Source organism: Arvicanthis niloticus, chromosome X, assembly GCF_011762505.2.
Source record: "Arvicanthis niloticus isolate mArvNil1 chromosome X, mArvNil1.pat.X, whole genome shotgun sequence".
Classification (NCBI taxonomy): domain Eukaryota; kingdom Metazoa; phylum Chordata; class Mammalia; order Rodentia; family Muridae; genus Arvicanthis; species Arvicanthis niloticus.
The window spans coordinates 102,821,099-102,846,019 of record NC_047679.1 but is presented as its reverse complement, the minus strand read 5'-3'; the positions used below and the strand labels follow the sequence as shown (position 1 = coordinate 102,846,019).

General features: G+C 39.0%; 1 protein-coding gene across 6 annotated transcripts in view; it reads right to left on the bottom strand.

Annotated features, from left to right (window-relative positions):
- The window catches only part of Xiap (X-linked inhibitor of apoptosis), a 55,061-nt gene that overhangs the window by 15,795 nt on the left and 14,345 nt on the right, over positions 1-24,921 (bottom strand). For all 6 annotated transcript variants that reach the window (XM_076918268.1, XM_076918270.1, XM_076918271.1 and 3 more), the window contains 2 exons: positions 2,150-3,049; positions 552-651 (listed from right to left, as the gene is read on the bottom strand). In XM_076918268.1, the coding sequence (XP_076774383.1) occupies positions 552-651; positions 2,150-3,017 (968 nt within the window). In that variant the 5' untranslated portion in view covers positions 3,018-3,049. The remainder of the gene's footprint in view (positions 1-551; positions 652-2,149; positions 3,050-24,921) is intronic.

Sequence of the window (24,921 nt, the reverse complement as noted above, 5' to 3'; positions counted from 1 at the left end):
TTATACATTAGAAGTTCACATAACTTACAGAGTTGCCTACTTTACAGAGGCAAGATGACAAAGAGACCGAGACAAGAGGGTTTCAAGATAGAGGCCAGCATGGAAGACATAGGCAATTTCAGGTCAACATGAACTAATGTGAGACTTTGTCTCAAATTAAAAAATAAACAAACATTATGACCATTCTTCAGGACTTCTCATGACACCATGGGCTCATGCCAATCTCCAAAGAGCCTACTTCTAAATAAAAAGTACATATTTTTATATACTATGCTAAATAAAAAGTATACATTTTAATAATTTGGTTTTTAGAAATAGAATCATCTTAAGTATCATATGACATATAAGCAGTGAATGTTTTGGTTACCAGAAGTCTTAGGTGGGTTTTTTTTTTTTTTTGCCTACAAAGTAGGTGACCCCATTTCTGTAAACTTGGTGTGAATTTCAAGCCATAGTGAAGGCAAAAATAGTTGAGGTGAAAAGTAATTCAAATATTTCCACTGCACGATGTCCAACTTGCCTAGTACTGAATGAACAATTAAGGATCTTACCCTGGATACCACTTAGCATGCTGTTCCCAGGGGTCTTCACTTGGCTTCCAATCCGTGAGCCCTCCTCCACAGTGAAAGCACTTCACTTTATCGCCTTCACCTAAGAAAATACACAAGTAAAACTATGCGTTTCTGTGCAAGTGTAAGTTTTCAGAAAAATGTCCATTCTAACATTTAAGGAGTGTCTAAGTTACAGAAAACCTCATGACTTAAAAGACAACATTCACATTCCATCTAGATACGATCTTTGTCATTTGAAGGAAAATACATACCAAATTCATCATCTTCAATATAATGTGCTTTATAGAATACAATAAAAGTAAAATCACAGTATTTATGTTAGAAACTACAATTGTTACATTCTTTTTAGTGTATGTCATTTGGACCATCACTATTAAACTTACTTCATCAAACTGAAATCTGTTTAAGTTATATTCTAAATGTTAACAATAATAAAGTTCAGCATAAATTACAAGGTAACTATCTTTAAGGACACAGCTCTCTGATATGAAAGAGACCTTTACGATTACTATGTTATGCTGGGCGGTGGTGGCGCACACCTTTAATCCCAGCACTTGGGAGGCAGAGGCAGGCAGATTTCTGAGTATGAGGCCAGCCTGGTCTACAGAGTGAGTTCCAGGACAGCCAGGGCTACACAGAGAAACCCTGTCTTGAAAAAAAAAAAAGATTACTATGTTTTAGGGCTGGAGAGCTGGCTCAGTAGTTAAGAGCACTGACTGCTCTTCCAGAGGTCCTGAGTTCAATTCCCAGCAACCACATAGTGGCTCACAACCATCTGTAATGGGATCTGATGCTCTCTTCTGCTGTGTCTGAAGACAGCGACAGTGTACTCACATATAGAAAATAAATCTAAAAAAAGATTACTATGTTATATAATTAAAACACTTTATATTTTGAATTTGGCATTATTTCTCTAAACTGAGTCAGACATGCAGATTAAAACAATCCTAGAAGCCATAACACTGCCTCCTTTTCTTGAGACATGCACAGGAATTGTTGGAAACATACTCTGAAGCAGTACAGGCAGCTTCCAAATATGTGGTGGATACTTTAAAGGTAAACATTCATTTTTGTTTGGTTGGCTTTTTGAGAGATGGTATCACGGTGTAGCCCAAACTGCCCTCAAACTCATGCTTTCTACCTCAGCTGACAGATGGCTGGAATTACAGGTATGTGGTACCATGCTAGGCTTGATGTCAATTTACCATGAATCAAACTAAATTCTCTAATGCTACCTATTTTTATGGGATTGTGGTGAAGCTTAGAGAAAATCCATGTAGTATTTTGAGCATACAAAGTAGATGTTCAATAAATGGCAATTGGTATTACTAATAGATCCACTATCTATCAGGAATTCATTCTATCTTTTCTCTCTCAACTGTAACCTCCCCCAATCAAGAATTACTTGAACACAGATCTAAGTCATAAAAGCATAGCCTTTTAACATAAATCCAGTAGTTACATTCAAGATTTAACATATGAGTTCCAAGAATGGTATTGATAATGAGCAAACCAAAGAAGATTTTCTTTTTAGGAGCCCTGTGACATTTGGAAAGTAATTTACTGGTGAAGTTTACCTAAAGCATAAAATCCAGCTCTTGCAAGCTGCTCCTTGTTAACTGAGTATATCCATGTTCCAAAAGTAACGATCCGTGCTTCATAGTCTGCCATGGCTGGATTTCTTGGAGAATTTGTTGAATTTGGGAAATTCCTATCAGAACTCACACCAGATTCATTTCGAACATTCCGGCCCAAAACAAAGAAGCAATTGGGAAAGTGTCTCCTGTGCTCTGACCAGGCACGATCACAGGGTTCCCAATTTTTCAGTTTTCCACCACAACAAAAGCATTGCACTTGATCATCGATCCCTGTGTAGAAGAGCCCAGCACTAGCTAACTCTCTGGGGGTTAAATGGGCATAGTCTGGCCAGTTCTGAAATGACTTCAATCTGGCTTCCTCACTACACATGGCAGGGTTCCTTGGGTATACAGTGTCTGAAATATCTACGACCTGTCCAGTTCTCAGGAGATAGTCTGCATGAGGCTCCGACGGCCTGTCAAGAGCCAAATGATTTCTGTTTGCCACACACTTTTCAGATTTGTACTGGCCATTTTGGATACCAGGATTTGTAGACTGTGCAGCACCGTTTTCAAAATAAAAACTGTTGATAAATCTGCAATTTGGGGATATTCTTCTGTGTCTTCCAACAGCTGAGTCTCCATACTGCCATCTATCTACTGCCGCGTGACAACTGAAACACTGCACAGTGTCTCCTTCACCAGTATAAAGAAAGCCTGCTCGTGCCAACGTTGATGCTGAAACAGGACTGCTACTTGGGAAGTTAGCAAATGTTTTTAATCTACTAAACTCCTCTACAAATTCTTCATCCTTATTGGTGTCTGCAGGTACAAAAGTTCTAGATCCTTCAAAACTGTTAAAAGTCATCTTCTCGGGAAAATAGGACTTGTCCACCTTTTCTAAAAAGAGAACATTGCATTAGGAACTTCAAAACACAAAATATAAGGACTATATTTCTGATACTAAGAACTAATATGTTATCCAGTAATGAGATAAAAATAATGGCACAATCACTAAGACACATTTTAATTCTAAACACTAGAGTTGTACATTACCAAACCACTTGAGTTTTAAAGTCTGTGCTTTTATTTGTTCTCCATTTTCAGTGTTTGGGCTTCACATAATGCCAAACACATGCTCTAACACAGAACTACACCCCCAGCCTGTTTCTCTCTTGCTTATTTATTGTAGTCTTGGGGAGCCATCACAGGGCCTTTTGCACTTTAGGCAAGTACCCTACCAATGAGCCGCAACTGAGTCCCATTTTGTCTTTTGATGGAAATAGTATATAAACAAACAGCAGAATTACTGATCTTAATTATTCATTTCATATAAATATGGAAACTATGACACAGAAAAATTATAAATATTAAACACGTGAAGTCATTAATTAGGAAAAACATGAGAGCAGCATAAAATATGCAGATTATTAAAGACTATGCATAATTGTTATAATGAATCATTACATATTCAAGGCATCAAAGTTCAATTTTTTTACTATTTAAAAACAGATGGATGTTTAGAATGTTAATGCATCAATTAAAAAAAATATTTTTACTTTCTTGCTTCGCAAAACAAAGGTGCTCTAGTGAATGCCATGCTTAAGAGTACATAGGATGCACAAATGAAACTTGATGTATTAAAAAAAGGACACACACACAAAGTTAAAAAAGTGGATCTGGGAGAACCTGAGAAGGTAGGTACTATGATCAAAATATAATGTATAAAATTCTCAAAGGACTAAAAATATTATAAAACAAAAAAGTAAGTATTTACAATATTGGTTTCAGCATGTTAAGAATATCAAATGCTTCTCATTTTCATGTGTAGAGTCCACTTTTGCATGAAGTGGATCATTCCTTATTTTATGTGTATACACATATACATACAACACATAGAGGGGAGAAACACAGACACAGACATACCTTACACATCCAAACTGCCAGGCAGACAATGCCTTAAGAAACGTTCTAAATATTTACAGATATTAATTGAAGTTACTTTTGCTATCAACTTCTGTTGGTCAAGGAACAATCTGTTTGAATGAAAGAGAATTTAGCAGCCTCACTGGAGCTGCCAAATTACAACTGTGTAATGTTTAACCCAAATAACATACCAAAAGAAGTCAGCTGGGCTCTAGGAAGAATGGCAAGATAGTTTGTCCTCCAACAGGTCTGAAGGTAGAAAATAATGCTACTAATAATTGTACAAGGACAGCAGCATAAATCATGGTCGCCTTAGGCAAAGCAGAAGAGCATGTGGTCGGTCACCCTAGCTACAGAAAAAAACTGGTTCTCTAGAATATTTCACATTGCCATAATGTCCTCAGTATGTCTGCTGAATGCAAAATAAACAAATGGCTAAAACTCAAATAATTACATAGTAAAAAATGAAAGATTCTGATGTAAAAATGAAAGCACTGGGTATAGTCTCAAAGGAGGACATACAAACAGCCAAATAACACATGAAAACACATCAATATCACACCAAACACTAGGGAAATAAACATTAAAGCCGCAGTGAGGTATCACCCACACCTATTAGGATAGCTATTATCTGAAACACAAAACTATCAAATGCTGCTGAGGATGTGAACACAGGGACCTGCAAACAGTTCCATAAACAGCCATTATGGAATACAACATGAAGGTGTGCCTGGCATGCATTCATGTGAGTGGCTATCATCTTCTAGTACTCTTCACTTTGTTGAGGCAGGATCTCTCAGATGAACTCCAAGGAATTTTTTTCTGCCTCCACATGTACTGAGCCATCTCTCCAGGCCTAAATGGAGCCACTTCAAAGACTAGACAGAGTTAGGAGTTAGAGAGAGGGCTCAGCAGTTAAGAGGAGCCGAGTTCAACTCTCAGCACCCATAGGCACATCCAGCTGTTCACAATCACCTGGAAGTTCAGCTTCAGGGGATCTAATCCCTTTGGCCTTGGCACCTGCACTCATGTGCACACACCCACTCATACACAGGCAAATACACTTGTTTAAAAGTATAAAGTTTCAAAATCAAGTAGACAATGATGGGGACATTGCTCAAGTAGCAGAGTACTTAACTAGCATGCTCAAAGGCCCTGGGCACTACAAAAACTGGGTGCGGCAGCACACCTATAATCTTAGAACTCATGAGGTAGAAGTCAGAGGATCAGAATTTCAAGCTCATTTTCAGCTACATAACAAGGTTTTAGGCCAGCCGACGATACACAATCTCAAAAACAAACAAAGCAGAGACAGCTCTAAAACAGGATCCAGCAGTCTCACCACTGGGCATACGTCCAGGCTAATGAAATCAGTATGTTGAAGAGACACCTCCATTTGCACATTTATCATAGCACCGTGTATATGTGAGATCAGCTTTGGCTGACCACTGCTGAATGGACAAAGAAAATGTGGTATACACAGATAATATTTAGCCTTAAAAAGATTAGAATTCTGCCACTCGCAGCAACATGAATGGAAATGAATGACATTATGTGAAGGGAAATATGTTAGGTACATATGTGGAAGCTAAAAGGTTAACCTCACAGAACAGTGCTTAAGGGAACCTGGATGGAGGGAGACTGAGTGGAAACAGGATGGTCAATGGGCCTAAGGGTGCTGTAGCTGAACAGAAGTACCTTACAATGTTTTCCTTTTTGTTTGGAGACAGCGTTCACTGTGTAACCCAGGCCAGCCTCATATTTACTGCCGAAGCCTCTACAGTCCTAGGACTACAGGTATGTAACAATAAGCCCTGCAGGATATGGAACTTTTCTTTTTTCCATGTTTTCATGTGTGGGGTAAATATGAATAGGTGCAGGCTTGTGCATGTGGAAGCCCAAGGTTGATGTTGGGAATCACCCCAAATTTTTGGTCCACATTATTCATTGAGACAAGATCTCTAAATAAAACCTAGACCTCACTGATATGTCTAGTCAACTAGCCAGCTTGCTCTGGAGATCCTGGTTCCTCCTGGGTTTTTTTTATTTGGGTCTTAAGAATCAAAGCTCAAGTTCTCATGCTTGTGTAGCATAAGGTTTAGCCACTGAGCCATTGTTACTAAATGTTCTGTAGTAAACTAGGAAAACTATGATTGACAATAATTAACTGACTACTTTAAAATAGTTAAAAGACAAGCTTTTTGAATATTCTTAATGCAAAAAAAAACATGTCTGAAGAGACAATGAAAATTACTGATCTTATTTAACATATATTTCCCATGTAATGAAACACCACACTGTATCCCATACTTATACAATTACTGCTGTCAATTTAAAATATTTTCAAGGGCTGGGGAGATGGCTCAGCAGTTCAGTTTTTGGCTGCTCTTCCAGAGGACCTGGGTTCATTCAATTCCTATCACCCACATGGCAGTTCACAGTTGTTTGTTCCAGGAGATCCAACATCCTCATACAGACATACATGCAGGCAAAATACTAATGCACATGAAATAAAAATAAAATGATTTATGAGGATGTTGGATCCCCTGGAACTAGAGTTACAAACAACTGTAAGCTGCCATGTGGGTGATATATATTTAAAAGAATACATTTAGGGATTTACGGGGCTGAGGCAGGGAACACTGGATTAGAAACCAGCCTAGGCCACATAATGAGACCAAGTCTGAAAAAAACAAACAAACAAAAAACCCAGAATGGTCACACTGTCTTGTTTTTGGAATCTTGGGAAGATTTATACAGAACTTTGGGCATTATATAAGCACAATATGTCTTAGAACATCAATTCCCTTTGAGTAATTTTAAAAGACGCTTCTCTTGAAAAATGACAATAGCCTTCAGGCTTGTGTGGGTTTGCCAATTTTCACTAGTATTCATATCTCCCTTAAGAGCTGGCTTTTATCTATCTCTGAGAAATTTTTTTGGAATACAGTTTTAGATACTTTTAAATATCATTTTCCAGATGTTTCAAAATATTCTGACAATAATGTTCAAAGTTCTTTATTGAATCAGCATGGTAAGTTGGATAATGATATAAAAGATTCAAAGAAACAAAAGGCTAGTTGATAAGCTAGTGAGATGAAACCTACTACAGAAATATGCAACATTTTATATTGCTTTTTTAAAAAGTATTGCATAACTAAGGAAATCAACAAATGATTTAGAATGAAGTCACATAAAGGCGAACTTCCAGTTTAAAACCTTGGGATTTTAGTTAATTGCAAATTCATTACAAGCCAACATTACATGGCTGCAAAAAAACCCACAGCCTTCAAACTATGTTAGTCTCCAGATGTGGAACATTCATATGCAATTCAGATACATTATAAATATTACCTCCAGTTCCTAACACACTTTAGGACAGACACTGACAATTTCTCAAGTCCTAGAGGAACATTCAAGATAACAGTATACAAGGAATGGTTGGAAGAAACAAGACTATTTATCCCAAAAGAAGGAAGGTTGACATGTGGGAAAGAAATTCAAATTCAGTGTATCTTTACAGTGGAATTAAAGCCGATGTATATACTTAATACATGTTACTTATTTTTTGCATTTTAAAGTGTGTGTGCGCGTGCACGTGCAGCACATGTGTGGAGGTCAGAGGACAACTCTCAGAAGCCAGTTTTCTCCTTTTACCAAATGGACTCCAAAAAAAAAAAAAAAAAACCAGGTCATCAGGTTTGGCAGCATGTGGTTTTACCTGATGAACCCTCTGGCTGCCTCATAACCAAAACATTTTAGCACCACATATGAATGAACTTTTAAAAGTCAAGTGCAGTACAAAATGAGTTGGGTTGCCGTTGAGAATATGAGTCCTTTCCATCAGTAAGAGGCTTCAGGCCGGGCAGTGGTGGTGCACACGCCTTTAACCCCAACACTCTGGAGGCAGAGGCAGGCAGTTCTCCATACAAGCCTGTATTACAGAGCAAGTTCCAGGACAGCAGAGATTGATACAAAGAAGCTCTATCTCAAAAAAAAAAAAAAAAAATCAAACAATAAAATAGAATAAAATAAAGTGAGACTTCAGTATAGACTAGAAGACTAAGCATTTCAAGTCTATAATATTCCTGAAAAATGGCCAACATAAACAAAATGATGAAATTTATCTTCTCTGAGGTAATGTTTTACTTCTTGATACAATCAAAACATAAAATTAAAGGTCTCATTTCACCATGGCAGACATTTGTGAGTTCAATTATTCATCCCATTCTAGATATGTGAAATTCTGTCTTTCTTATAGGAGCATCGTTCTGTGAAGCTTCCAAGAGGAGACTTTTTAAAGTGGATATAGAAACTCACTCTGTAATCCTGGCAATCAGGAGTCTGGGGCAGGAAGATGGTGACTTTCAGGTGAGTTTAAGATCCTTGTTTCAATCAATCAATCAATCAGTCAATCAATGGAGACACCACTTCCTCAGGGATGAACCCCGTGCTGTTGGCTTAGGTTCCACAGGCTTAGAAAGCAGTATTTGAATGAATACTGCATGTACATTGTAGGGTGTAGAAGACTGCCAAAAGTGAGCTACCACATGAGCTAAAAGTGAAAGACAAGTAACAAACAAGAGAAACCTGGGGAGCTAGAGCGAGAGAGAGCTTGGTAGGTAAAGGCACTTAGCCCACAACGTCTGTGGCTTGAGTTAAATCCTGACAATCAATGTAACAGTAAAGGTCAGAAAACAACTCCACCAAATTGCACCTCTAATCACACACTTCGCCTGTGTATGCCTCTCAAATATTGCATGCAGTAACTTACACACACACACACACACACACACACACACAGAGAGAGAGAGAGAGAGAGAGAGAGAGAGAGAGAGAGAGAGAGAGAGAGAGAAGTGTGTGTGGGGGAACCTGGGGTTGGCAGAGAAGAATAATTCTACAAAAAAATCACAGATCTGTGAATATAGAAAATACAGGGTATATGCCTATTGGAAAAACATAACAAGAGAAAAAGATTTGATATGCAATAGAGTATGCTGAGATAGTTTAAGGCTTCTCTGTTATCAGTATACTCAGGCTTTGTACTAAGCAGAAATGGAAAAAGCAGGGAACACATGTCAAAGAAAGCTTTGCCATAAGAGGGAAGACAGACAAAAATCCTGAGGGAAATGATTGGGGAAAACAGTACTATGGAAGTCAACAATGTAACATAATGGAATAGCGAGCAATGGTACATGCCTTTGTGACAGATTGGGAAGATTTTATAATGATGGTATAATATGTTTAAAACAGACATGAATGTTGGAATTAGTTGCACATATGTTTAATCCTACTACTTAGGAGGTGGAGTCAGGAGTCTAAGTTACTAGTGAGTTCAAGATCAATTTGATTACACAAGATCCTGTCTTCCCCACTAAAGTAAAATACACAGACACACATCCTAGTCAGCTGTGTGAAGAAAACTTATGGGCAAGTGCTAAGACCAGAGGACTGATTGCTAACCTAGAGAAGAAACAAAGGAAGTAGATTGAGACATAAAGAAACAAAACCACTGCCAATTTACTACTTGCAAATAATACAAATGTTTTTTTTTCTTCTAGATTTTTATTATAACATGTAGAATAAAAATTATTTGAATGTGAGAAAGGATATAAGACAGGATATAAAACAGATTGCTTCTATATTAAAGCATACTAATGATCAAGTCCCAAGATATAATATTCAATAAATTGAAAATTATGTTAGCTTTGTACAATGACAGTATCACAGTGGCAGTATTGAAGATGATAAACTTTATTGGGACATGATTATAGCTAATAGAAAAACAGTTAGGAGGGAAGACAGAGGCAGGAGGGTATCTGTGAGTTTGAGGCCAGCTTGGTCTACAATAGTGAATTCCAGGACAGACAAACCTATATTATGAGACCTGTGTCTCGTGTGTGTGTGTGTGTGTGTGTGTGTGTGTGTGTGTGTGTGTACTGTAATGCTCACAATACAACACATGATCTTTATCTCAAAATGTCCTTTAAAGGCAGGCAGGGTGATTAATTCCTGAATCACACTTGGGAGTTTGTGGCAGGAGGATTGCTGGGAGGTCAAGACCAACCAGGGCTATAGGCCAGCCTGGGATATAGACCTTACTTCAAAAAAAAAAAAGAGCTGTGCAGTGGTGGCGCACGCCTTTAATCCCAGCACTTGGGAGGCAGAGGCAGGCGGATTTCTGAGTATGAGGCCAGCCTGGTCTACAGAGTGAGTTCCAGGACAGCCAGGGCTACACAGAGAAATCCTGTCTCGAAAAACAAAAAACAAAAAAACAAAAAGAAAAAAGAAAAAACCAAAAAAAAAAAAAAAAAAAAAGGACAGATGGCTGGATGGACAAATGGATGGATGATGGAAAGGAAGGAAGGAAGGAAAGTGCTAGTAGAAGAGTAGAAGCCAAGGTGCTGCATCTGCAGGCACATACATTACAGGTGCTTGTAAGCCTGCCCGTCACTCCTAAGGGAGTGCTTAGCATTAACTGTGGATGTCAAGAACAAGGTCAGCACCAAATTTCACTTAAAAAAGGCAAAACCTGGAAATTTTAAGCAATTTGTTGATTACTGTAAAATGTTCACAAGAGATCTGTTAACATTTTAGTCGGTCATGCAGACATCCAGGAAGACTTAATAATGGTAATAATTAGTAATGATAGTTAATAACGATAACTATCTTAAAGCTATTATTCACCTACTTAAAGCTACCTATCTTAAAGCTACTTACAACCTACTGTTTAGGATTCTTATACAGAGGAATAGAGAAGCAGTAAACAGTTACTTTGATACAATGTTGTTATTTAGAAAATCAAAATGTTTTAACTTGACCTGGGAGATGGCCATGCAAATGTGATGACTTGAGTTTGAATTCCTAGAACCCACATAAAAGTGAGACAAATATATGGAAAGCATCTGGAATTCCAGGGATCCTACTGTGAGACGGAAGGTGGAAACGGTAGAATCCCTGGAAATTCACGGACCAGCCAACCCGGCACACATACTGGAAAAACAACAAAGAGACCCTGTCTTGAACAAGGTGAAAGGAGAGGATCAAGGTTGCCTTTTGACCTCTACACATGCACTCTCGCAGACATGGTGTGGGGGTCGGGGAGAGAACATGTTTTAACTGGTTCACTTTGTTCTATTAACCACAGAAAGCCAGTATGTAGTCACTGGTGTGCTCTAAGTCTTTAGACTTCTGTCTTCTATTATAGATGTGGATGCTCTCCCATAAACTTAACATACGCCTCCCACTTATAATCAATGCGGTAAATACTATCTGCAATGGTTTCAGCTTAAGGGAATAGAACACAGAGTTTAGGCAAAAAAAACTCAGGGATCCTTATATCTCAGTTTGTTTCAAGAGGTCTGGCTCACAACAGAAGAATGTTAGCTGTTTATGTCTTAGAAGTTAATAGTATATGTTAAGCTCATGCATAGAAGTACAACCACCTGGGAGACGGAGGCAGCAAGCCCACAGGTTTAAAGCATGCCTGGGTTACATACCAATTTTAAAGCCAGCCTCCACTACACGACTTTGAGGGTAGCCTGAGCTATATAAAACGCTATGTCAACCAGAAAGGAAAATCATATTTTCATAGAAAATAGTAGTATGCTACTGGCTAAAGGTGTTCCTACAACTGAAAGCCTAGAAACCCTAACAGAAGAATAAATTCAGTTTTGAGACTGAAAGAATACTTTCCCTGCCTCACATTAAGTGAGTTTAACAAGTGGTGTAGGCACAGAATTTAAGACATATGCTCCCAATAAAACATCAGAAGCTAAAACAATTACATTATGAAACCACTGTTGTCTTCTAAGTGAGAATATCACAGGTCTTGTAAAATTATCTTTTATGACCTTCAGAGTGGGCGTGGTATGTCACACTTGTAATCCCACCATGCAAGAGGCTGAAGCAGGACAGCACTGTGATGCCAGTCCTGGGCTACATAATAAGTTCTAGGGCAGCCAAGGAGAGATAGCAAACTTGTCTCAACTAAAACAAAAGTGGGTGGAGCTTAGCTGTAGAGCACTTGTGTACGTTCAGTCCCCAGTCCTTCCAAAAAAGGAGGAATGAGAAGGAAAATAAACTCAAGCTGAACTTGGATACCAGTTTCCCAGACTAGGTATGGGAACCCAGCACAAGCATACGAGCTGTATTGGTGGCTACTGACAACTGAAGGATGAACTGGGAGTAAGTGCAAGTGGAAAGCAGGTGCTGGCAGCAGCAGGGCTGAACCCTAGATCGTGCTGCTAACTTCCCAACTCTGTGAACACACTCAACCCATAGAACAGCACATACACTTCTTTGTATTTTCCCTTTAATGGTACTAGAGATGAAACTCATAGGCTCATGCATGCTAAGCAAATGCTCTACCACTGAGCTACACACCTAGCTCCACAAATGTATACTTTAATTTTATAGCAGCTGAATTACATTTTAATAAAGCTTTTAAAATATTAAAATCATTTAGCAATTATTAAAAGGTCAATTTTAAGTCTAAAAAGACTTAAAATTATGTGCCTTTACCACATAAATTAGTTGTGTTTTAATTTGTTGTCTTTGGTGTGGAAACTGTGCAGTACGGTGTTTTCAGAATGATGCTGAAAGGACTATGACATCTTTGACCTAAGTGCTTGCATATTTAACTGATTTTTCCAGAGCCCAGTTATTTTTTTCTTAAACACATAAATTCTAGTGTGAAATAGCTTGAAATTATCTCTCTTTCTCATAGTACTGAGAATCTCTGCTCTTATGTTTCCAAGTATCACCACCACCACCACCACCACCACCACCACCACCACCACCACCACCACCATTATCATTATTATTTTATTTTTGAGGGAAACAGGGAAATGAGGAAGGAGGGCAGGATCCTATGTAGTCCAGGGCAGCCTTGAACTCTGGGTCCTTTGGCTGCCATCTCCTTACCGCTGGGTTTAAGGATGTGTACCACACTGTATTTAAAAATTCGGTTTATTTATTTTGTAGGTCAGGGAGCTTGCGCCACAACATGCATGTGGAAATCAGAGAACTTGCAGGGATCAGTTCCCTCCTTTCATCATGTGTGCCCAAGGGATTGAACTCAGGGACTTGGCAGCAAAGCACATTTCGCTGCTGAGCCATCTTATCAGCCCCCATTGTTTAGTTTATTTTATGACAAGGTCTCACTATGTAGCTCTGGCTGGTCTTGAACACAGAGATCCACCCACCTCTGCCTCCTGAGTGCTGAGACTAAAGATGTGCACCACCATGTCTGGTTGCATTTTTATTTCTTTTCTGTTTGATTTTTAGAGTCTGGGTTTCCATATGTAGTCTTGACACAGCAATACTTTACCTGTGGAACCATCTCACTAGTCCATTCTAAATTCTGAAACTGGGTAGCTATCACTCAGCAGACTCACCTTGACCCCGTTTTGTAGTGCAAGCAAGCTACTGAACTTGTAATCCACTTCTTAAGCTCGCTAAGTGCTAGGATTATAGGCCTACAGCATAGTTTCAAGCTTCTGGTGTGCATTTATTTTATGGGGGCAAGGAGAGAGTTGAAACAAGGTTTTATTATACAGCCCAGGTTTGTCTAGAGCTAGCAATAAACTCACCATCCTCCTGCCTCAGCCTTTCATAAACTGGGATTGCAGACTACTATGTCTAACACATTTATATTCTTTTTTTTTTTTTTTTTTTTTTTTTTTTTTTTTTTGGTTTTTCAAGACAGGGTTTCTCTGTGTAGCCCTGGCTGTCCTGGAACTCACTCTGTAGACCAGGCTGGCCTAGAACTCAGAGATCTGCCTGCTTCTGCCTCCCAAGTGCTGGGATTAAAGGCGTGCCGCCACCACGGCCTGGCATACATTTCTATTCTTTTAATGAGTTCCAGCACCATAATTTTTTAGATACAAAATCTACCAACAGAAAAATAATTTTACAAATGAAAATCTGGTATATGTTTTTACACAAAGACTTTGTATTCTCTTCTTTTTGTTGTGTATGATCTACTGTGGATCATATTGGGGGCCAGTGCTCTGTCATGGAGCTATATTCTCAGCCAGACTGGATTGACTTTTAGTAATATTATACTACAAACACTATCTTAACTTAAACAAAAACACATAGGAGGCATGAGATATGATGATTAAGAGCACTGGATGCTCTTTCAGAGGACCTGGGTTTAGCTCCTAGCACCAGCACGGCAGCTCCCAACTGTCTGTAACTCTAGTTCCAGGAGATCCAATGCTCTTCTTGCCTCTGGAGATACCAGTTACTCATGTGATACACACACATACATGCAAACAAAACACTCAAATACATAAAATAATAAGATAATAAATATTAACTATGTAGTATCTACCTGTCATTGATAGTTTATAGGTCACTCCCCAAATACACACTTAGAATACCTTTCTTTTTGCCATAACGCTTTAATATTTATGGTACCATGCATACAAGTAATAAAATATAATTACATACAAAAATAAGAATATAAGAAAGAAACAAATGTTCCTATGGTCTATTAATTATGTATGGATGCTTCTATAATAATTGTCTGCTATTTAAAACCATGAACAAAATATTCAAATTTGAAGGATATTTTTTCAATATGCTAAAAATATATTAAGAAGTAACTTTGCTGGGAATGGTGGTACATACCTCTAAGCTCAGCACTTGGGAGACAAAGGCATGAAGATCTCTGTGAATTCAAGGCCAACCTGGTTTATATAGGGAGTTCCAAGACAGCCAAGGAAGCCAGAGGAAACTAGAGTTCACTCTGATGGCATCATCTTAAGTTGATCATTCTGTGAAAACCCTATTTTCAAATAAGGTTAACAACAATTAATTGAGCTGGGCGGTGGTGGCGCACGCCTTTAATCCCAGCACTTGGGAGGCAGAGGCAGGCGGATTTCTGAGTTCGAGGCCAGCCTGGTCTACAGAGTGAGGTCCAGGACAGACAGGGCTATACAGAGAAACCCTATCTCGAAAAAAAAAAAAAAACAAAAAAAAAACAACAACAACAAAAAGACTAATTAATTGTTTTACAGTGTGACTTTGACTTTAAAAACAGCCATTAAGTAGACATAAACTACCTGAACAATTCAAGTTCTATCTATCCACTCCAGACCTTAAACCTCCAGGGCCCTTCCTAGAAGCAATCACTCTCACAAGCCTCTTATGTAATCTTCCAGAAATGTTCTAGGAATACAGAAGCATGTATATGTATTTAAAAAGTCTTTAGACATCCAGTAGTGGCACACACCTTTAACTCTATTTGGGAGGCAGAGGCAGGAGAAGAGCCACAAGCTCCCAGCCAGCAGGGTTACAGAGAGTACCAGAGCAGCCTGAGCTACAGAATGAGAACCTGCTTCAATAAACATACAAGCAAATAATTCAATAAAGTGAGGGGTGTCGACACATGCTTATAATCCCAGCACGTGGGAGGTGGAAGCAGGAGAATAAGGAATTCAAGAACATCTCTGACCACAGAGACCCTATGTTAAATAAAAGAAAAGAACAATTTTAGTTTTACTTTTCTGAGAAACCTACAGGTCTCTAAATTATTTATTTATTTTATGTATATAAGTACACCATTGTTCTCTTCAGACACACCAGAAGAGGGCATCAAATCCCATTGAAGATGGTTGTGAGCCACCATGTGGTTGCTGGGAATTGAACCCAGGACCCCTGGAAGAGCAGTCAGTGCTGTTAACCACTGAGCCATCTCTCTAGTCCAAACCTCCAGGTTTCTATAGTGACTAGACTAATTTGCATTCCCACCCCCAGCAAGTGAGGGCTCCCTTCTCTCCATACTCCAAGTCTCAACATTTCCTACTTTTTCTTGTTTTACTAGCTGTCATTCTGTAAAAGGAGGAGTAGGGGTGAATACTGTCAAAATATACTGTATGATATTCTCAAATTAATAAAAACATTCTATCAAATAGTTACCACAAAAAGAATAAAATTGGCCCAGTATTCTGGAAAGTATCCTGGCAGTATATGTAAAAAACAAAAAACAAACTTTAAACATGAATATTGTCATCTTAGACACTTTGTCTATGAATTTATCTAGAGGAAATATTAAAAATAATCTACACTGAAAATGGCCATTTTGACTAATGTAAAACGGGATCTCAGTGCTGTTTTATTTCTATTTTCTTGATGGCTGATAGTGGACACTTTTGAGTTTATTGGCTATTTATATTTCCCCTTTTGAGAACCATCTATTGATTTCATTAGCCCAATTACTGACTGGACTGCAGAGCTCCCGACTCTCTAGCTGTGCACTTCACTGCGGAACTTTGAGCTCGGGGGAAAGGACTTAGCGTATAATTCTGCTTGGCATAGGACTCACTCACTGTTTAGCATGCACTGACTTCAAACTCAAAGTTACCTTTTAGTCTCAGCCTCCTGAGTGCTGGGATTACAAACTGTGAATCAGCACACCTGCTCTTGTTACTATCAACAATATCAAGAGTAAATGTGAGCTGGCTATGGTGGCACACACCTTTAATCCTAGCATTCATGAGGCAGAGGCTGGTGGACCTCTGTGAATTCAGGGCCAGCCAAAGCTACATAGTAAGACTCTCCTAAAAAAAGAAGTGGCCGGGCAGTGGTGGCGCACACCTTTAATCCCAGCACTTGGGAGGCAGAGGCAGGCGGATTTCTGAGTTTGAGGCCAGCCTGGTCTACAGAGTGAGTTCTAGGACAGCCAGGGCTATACAGAGAAACCCTGTCTTGAAAAACCAAAAAGAGAGAGAGAGAGAGAGAGAGAGAGAGAGAGAGAGAGAGAGAGAGAGAGAGAGAGAGAGAGAAGTGACTGGGGAAACCGGGAGGGGAGAGGGGACAGTAGGAGACAAGGATGAATAGAAACAAAGTAAAATGACATACATATGTATGAAAATGTCACAACAAAACCATAACATTGTATAGGAATTAAAAATGTATACAAATAGAATGGCCTGAGGCAATTTCCATCAACCCTGGTGGTATCAGTTGGATCCCTGGGACCAACATGGTAGGCGAGAAACAACTCCCAAAGGTTGTTTTCAGATCTCCAAAATTAGTGCCATGCCATGTGGGTGCGTATACGTATACTCACTCTCTAAATAAATGCAATTTTAAAAGGGAGGACCCTGTCTAAATCTGTTTCTATTTTATTTGTTTTTCACACCAATATTAAATGCTCTCAGGTAGAAAGGGATCCTGTATCAGTCAGTACCTTCTTTTAATCTATTGGTTTTTTTTTTTAACCAAAAGTGGCTTTAAGGAAAGACATGAATTCACTTATAATTCTACAAGAAAGAGATGAACATGTAAACAGAAAATCAAAATATTTGCACAAAGGTACTATAAAGATTCATAAATGTATGCAAAACTGTTAAGTCTCATTTGTTGTCAAAACAATTTTTAAATTCCTATACAATGTGATGGGTTTCATTGTGACATGATGCTATTTTTACCTTATTTGTCAAAGATCAGTATCACAAATCACTGTAACTCAAAAACATGTAAAGGTATGGGACAACAGACAAAAACACACTAATAGGTTACACTCAGGGAAATAAAACCAGATCATGGCTATCTTAGTGCTCTATTGCTGTGAAGAGATACTGTGACTAAGGCAACTCTTATTTTAAAAAAGCATTTAACTGGGGCTGGCTTAGAGTTCTGAGATTTAGTCCATTATCATCAAGGTAGAAAGCATGGCAGCATCCAGGAGATACTGTGCTGGAGAAAGAGCCTGAGAATTCTACATATGGCTTTTTTATTGTTTTTTTTTTTTTTTTTTTTTTTTTTTTTTGGTTTTTTGAGACAGGGTTTCTCTGTGTAGCCCTGGCTGTCCTGGAACTCAGTAGACCAGGCTGGCCTCAGAAATCCGCCTGCCTCTGCCTCCCAAGTGCTGGGATTAAAGGCGTGCGCCACCACCACCCGGCTGAATTCTACATTTGGATCAGCAGGCAGCAGGAAGAGAGAGCCACTGGGCCTGACTTGAACTTCAGAAACTTCAAAGCCCATAATCACAGTGATGCACTTTCCCCAACCAAGGCAACACCTCTTAATAGTGCCACTCCCTATGAGTCTATGGTAGCCATTTTCATTCAAACCACCATATTGGCTAACTTAGCTGAGTCCTGCTAAAGTGGAGGCTAGTGAGGACTGCAAGAAGACCCTGTCTCAAAAAGAAAAAAAAAAAAACAGTATATAGGCTCATCTTAACACTACAAAGTATGCTTAACATATACAAGGGCCTGGGTTCAATTGTCAGCACCAGAAATAATGTAAAAGGTACATGTAAAAATGCTCAAAAATGTGCTATTTAGCTGGGCAGTGGTGGCGCACGCCTTTAAGCCCAGCATTTGGGAGGCAGAGGCAGGTGGATTTCTGAGTTCGAGGCCAGCCTGGTCTACAGAGTAAGTTTCAGGACAGCCAGGGATATACAGAGAAACCCTGTCTCGAAAAACCAAAAAAAAAAAAAAAAAAAAATGCTATTTATAAACATACAAAACCACAATATTCATTGGGCAGTGGTTGGCACATGCCTTTAATCTTAGAACTCAAGAGGCAGAATCAGGCCGATTTCTGTGAGTTCAAGGCCAGCTGGTCTACATACACACACACACACACACACACACACACACACACAGAGAGAGAGAGAGAGAGAGAGAGAGAGAGAGAGAGAGAGAGAGAGAGAGAGAATCCTTTCTTAAAAACAACAACAAAAAGCCTACCCCCCCCCCCCATTAAACAGAAGACAGTACTAAGGTAATATGGAACCATATAAACCACTATAAACTTAGGTTGGACAAGTGAGATGGCTCCTCAGGTAACCTAGTTTAATCTACAGTTCCTAGGCAAAAGCAGAAAGAAAGGAAGGGGGTGAACTGATCCCATAAAGTATCCCTCTTCTTCCACATGCACGTTGTGGCACATATGTCCCCCAATCCACCCGTCTTCTCCCCTGCAAAACATTATAAACCACACACATTAAAAATACTCAAATCCTAGACTGTAGGATCAGGAGTACTGTAGTCAGGGTAGAACATCTGCCCCACATGCATAAGCATTCCACCCCCAGAAACGCAGCAAACAACAGCAAAGCCCCCAAAAGCTCAGGTTTTAGATGAATACTAAATTATAACAGACATATAGTCAGGATACTCTATTAAGTAAAAAGGATGGGTATAACTAATTGGTACAATGCCTAATTAGTACAATGCCTAATTAGCATGCATGAAGTCCTGGGAGCCCCAGCATGATGATGATGATGATGAAATAAACTATATAACCCAATAATAAAAGCATAAAGTAGCAATGTCATACACTGAAATTCTATTGTTGCAAGGCATGGTGACTCCCAAGCATATTTCCACATTGAGAAGGCTGAAGGAGGAAAAACTGCTCAGTTTGAAGTGAGCCTAGGATATACAGTGATTTCCAAGCCAGCTTGGGCCACAATATGAGACCCTATCATTAAAAAAAATGTTGTCTCTTATATTTTTGATTATGAGCCCAGCCTTTAACAGCTGAGCCATCTGGGGGGCGGGGGGGATGTGACTGGGTCTGAAGTGAATTAATTAATTAATTAATTAATTAATATAAAAGCAGGCTGAGCTCCAGGTTCCTGCCCCAGCTTCCCTGGATGATGGACTGCAACCTGTAAAGCAATAAACTCTTCCTCCTCCACCTCCAAAAAGGTATCTCTGAGTAATGCTATTGCCGATTTATTCTCTTCTGTTTCCTTCTGTCACCATTTAAATTTTATCCAGCAAGCATTCTGAATTCTAATCAAAAGACTAAGCAGGTAGACTCTTAATTTGTCAGGGGGCCATTGTACAATCCTGCCTACCAGATAGAGTGTCATCTGGCTACTGTCCATGTCAAAATGCTTCATCTGTGAATACATTAACCAAATTAACTGAGTATTGAGACCTTGCACTGCCAGGCTTTGACTGTTTCTTGAAGACAATTTTCATAAATTATGAGAAGAGAGAAAGATGGGTTCCTTACTTTGCTACCTGGGATTTGTTGCCAATTTGCTACTGTCTAGGAGGAAAACATACAAGAGGAGAAATTGTAAATTGATGTCAATATTGTTGATCATCAGGTTAGACAAGAGACAGAGAAGATAAAGAAATGTAAAGCCTCAGTGATGAACAGGTCACATTTCTGACACTTGTCAGGAAACAAATGCCTTTTGATCCACTGTTTAGATGGGAAAAACTCAGACATAAAACGGGTTAAAAGACCAGTTACTTTCTGATTGCTACTTTATTGGAGGGGATGGAAATCTATTTTTGAGATAGATAGGATCTTTCTCTGTAGAACAGGTTTGCCTAGAACTCACTATGTAGCTTAGACTGGCCTTCAATGTCCCCTGCTTTAGCTTACAAAATACTGGTACTAAAGGTCTAAGTCACATTTGAATCTAGCTCATTAGTTTTCAAGTTGAAAAGTATTTTTAACTGATCTCTAACCATTCATTTATTGCCTTGTAGAAAATAATTAGGAGGACTTGGTGATGCACACCTTTAATCCTAGCACTAGAGAGATAGTGGCGGGCAAATCTGTGGATCTGAGGGTAGCCTGGTTTACATGGTGAGTTCTAGGGCACTCCCCCAGGAATACATAGGGAAACTCTGTCTCCAAAAAGAGAAAGAAAGAAAGGAAGGAAGGAAGGAAGGAAGGAAGGACGGACGGACGGACGGACAGACGGAAGGAATGAATGAAGAAAAAGAAAAGGGGGACATGATTTTAGAGACTTAATATGCACAAAGGATTATGTCTCTTCTAGCCAAAAATGTACCTCAAATAACCTTATCTTTGTTTACTTTTCATTTTATTCCCCATATCCCTTTTTATAAAGGGGCAGTGGTTGAAATACAATTATACTGAAAATTCAAATGTCTATTGTACATTTATAGACATTCACAAACTAAATTGCACACAATGAGCTGGGACATGTCTTGGGACAGCAAACGTCTGTGAAGTCCAGGCCAGTCGGAGGTAAAAAAAAAAAAAAAAAAAAAAAAAAAAAAAAAAAAAAAAAAAAAAAAAAACGAGATGGTCTCAAAATATTAAAAAACAATTCATAAAATTGACTATGTGCTGAACAGGATAGCAGAAATCACTCCTTTCACAGATTAAGATACAATACTTACAATCGGGTGATTCCACAATGCCATTTTGGGTATTCATTTAGTGGATGATTTGGTAAATGGGTTATATTACTCACCCTAGAAATTCCCAGAATAAATAATAATAATAAATTATTATTATTCAATCCTTGGGATAGAATCCAAGGCTCATGCACACGAGGAAAACATTCCATTAGGGCTGTAGTCTTAGACCCTGGAATACAGTCTTTTTATTTTATGTTCATGCTAGGAATCACTTTCAAGCAAGTACTGAAACAAATTATTTTGTTTACTTTTGAGACAGGGCCTCACATAGTCCAGGCTAGCCATGTATTTGTTTTACAGCAGGAGGGAGGTCATAAACTTAAAACGATTTAAGTCCCATTTACTTTTGTATTTATTGGTGGGGCACTGCAAATGAGGACACCTTCCAGTTGCCAGCTCCCAATTTCACCACGTGGGTTCGGGATTAACTCAGGTGTCAGGCTTGCTGGCAACCAACTTTTCATACTGATTCCCCCAGCACTGATCTTGATCAGCACTCTTGATGTACCTGCCACTTCCTCCCAAGTGCTGGGATTACGAATGTGCAGACTGGTGCTACTATGCCTGGCTATATGTCTATTTACTTACTCCTGGTCCCCCCTCATAGAGTCCCTCCCCCATCCCCTTGTGATGGTGCCACATATGTATGTAGCAGGCTGGCCTCAAAAGTTGTGATCTTCCTCTCTAGGTCTCCTGAGTGCTGGGATGACAAGTGTGTACCACCATGTCAGGTCTTTGAAACAAATTCCTAATGGGAACTTTCTTTTTTTTCTTTTCCCCACTATAAAAACATTTGATAGGTTTATCCTGTCTAGGTTTTATTTTCACTTAATTTATTTTACTTTTTTAAAAAAAGTCTGACTTAAAACTTACTATGTGTTCCAGGCTGGCCTAGAACTCCTGCCTTCATAACCAAGTGCTTGTATTATAAGCATGCACCACCAGGCCTAGCTCTGTCTGGGGTTTAACTTATAAACAAAGTAATCTACCTCAGTAAAAATAACCTAGACTTTAAAGTACACATTCAATGTCCCTGAGTACCAAACACTATCTTGAAATTTTTATTTTCCTTGATACCATAATATAGCTAAATGCTTACCTGCAGGTAATGTGGCAAATGAAAGACAAAAAGGAAAAGAGGTGCAAACCTAGGTCTTGTGACTAACAGAATTATAAAGAAATTCCTATAAATATTCTTGGCAGACTCTATTGAGGTATATGAGAATGGGATGCTTTCTAACCTTTCTGTGCTTGGGAAATGCTCTACAGCATGAAAAGTCAGATGACATAGGAAGGTGAGAGGCTGCTGGGCGGTGGTGGCACACGCCTTTAAGCCCAGCACTTGGGAGGCAGAGGCAGGCAGATTTCTGAGGCCAGCATGGTCTACAGAGTGAGTTCTAGGACAGCCAGGGCTACACATAAAAACCCGTCTCAAAAAACTTAAAAAAAAAAAAAAAAAAAAAAAGGAAGGTGAGAGGCTTAGCCTGTTCACTTTGAGACAGGGTTTACTATGTAGCTAAGGCTGTCTATGAGTTCAAGGTCTTCCTGTCTCTGCTCATAATGAATAATGGAATTACTGTAATTCCCATCCTTTTCTCCATTTAACAAATAATCCTTAGAAGCTACAAGGGAAGATTAAGAATTCGAGTCCTAGCAGTGGTGGAATGCACATTTGGTTTTGTTGAAGAGTATCTTGTTTTCTCCATCTATGGTGATTAAAATTAAAATCCCAGCACTCAGAAGGCAGAGGCAGGTAGATTTCCATGAGTTCTAGGACAGTTAAAGTTGTTACACAGAAAGACGCTGTCTCAAAAAAGTACCTCCTGGGCTACACAGCAGACTGTCATCCTCAAAACTTACAAAGTCTGAATTCACTCAGTCCAACCGTCTGGATCAGAGTTACTTATTTCTAAGGCACTCTACGATCAGTAATTGTTTTTCACCATCTACCATCTTCTTGAAAATAACCATACAACCAGATCATAAACCAGGTAGAGTAGGTAAAGTACACCACATGAGGCTGAGGGAGGAGGATCCCAAATTCAAGGCCTCCCTGAGGTATATAGTGAAAACCAGGCAGGCAAAATACTTTTAAACACAAACAGGGCTTGAAAGATGTTTCACTGAGTAAAACAGCTTGCCTTAAAATCACCATAAAGGTGGATGAAAGGCACTAATTCTACATATATACCATGGGATATGTACCCACATGTACATGTCATAGAGACACACACAGACAGACAGACACACACACACACACACACACAACACATTAAGCCTAAAAATATGGTGAACTTAATGCATTCTTAATAAGAATGTATATGAAATCATAATTAAATCAAAATAACATTGCTAAAATTATACTATAACAAAAAATACTTTAAAAAAAACATGCTAAGATCCACTAAAATGGAGACAAATCTGGTTTTGCTACACAAAACTGATGAAACCTATAACTCACATCTGGGCTTAAACTGCTATGTCTAGTACAATAATTTACTTCATCAGAATCTAGAAAACACTCTTTTTTGGATTACTCTGAACACCTTGGAAGTTTTAACTTTCACTTTAATCCAAGAAATTTCTTTGTACAACCAGAACCACTCAGTTAATAGGTTTTAAATGTATGTGTATCTATGCCATGAGTATGGAGCGGCCCCCGAGAAGTTAAAGGAAGGTGACACACATAATGTAGTGCTGGGAACCCAACTCGTCCTGTAGAAATGCAGCAAGTGCTCTTAGCGATGAATCCTGGCTTAATAATTATTCTTTTTTTTTTTAAAGATTTATTTATTTTATTTATATGAGTACACTGTAGCTGTCTTCAGACACACAAGAAGAGGGCATCAGATCCCATTTCAGATGGTTGTGAGCCACCATGTGGTTGCTGGGAATTGAACTCAGGACCTCTGGAAGAGCAGCCAGTGCTCTCAACCACTGAGCCACCTCTCCAGCCCAATAATTATTCTTATTACCAAGAACTAGATATGACGGTCAATGTCTTTTTGAGAAAAGGTGGTATGTTAGATAGTTCTGGTTGGCCCCAAACTCACTTTGTAGACCAGGTTGACCTCAAACTCAAGAGATCCAGCTGCCTCTGCGTCCTGAGCGCTGAAATTAAAGGTGTGCGTCACCATATGGGGCTATATGAAAGTCAGTTCAGTATCTGTGCTTTGATATTTACCTATGCTTTAATATTTGGCACTACCTCTACAAACTTTTTATTTGCCCACAGTTTTCGAGCTCCCAAAAATTCTCTTAATCTCAAACCCCTGAGCTTGCTTCTTCCCCCTTTGAATCCCATTCTAGAACACAGAATCTATCCTATAACACAGAATAGAACAGGCCAGCAACTGCCATTGAGACTTACAAAAAAACAAGTTTAAAATTAAATGCCAGAGAGCTGGGAGTAATCTCAGCACTCAGGAAGCAGTGGCAGGAGGATCTCTGTGAGTTTAAGGCCAGCCTCACCTACACAGTAAACAGCAAGACAGCCAAGACTATACAGAGAAGACTCAGAGCCTCAAAATGCCAACAACATCATTATTATTAAATATATACAATTAAACAAAAGAAAGCTGGGTGTGGTAGCACCCACCTAGCACTCAGGAAACTAAAGCCTGAGTAAGGCAAAGGGAGGGTAGGGTCGGTTGAAGGTCACCGTGAGGAACCATAAGTTACTAA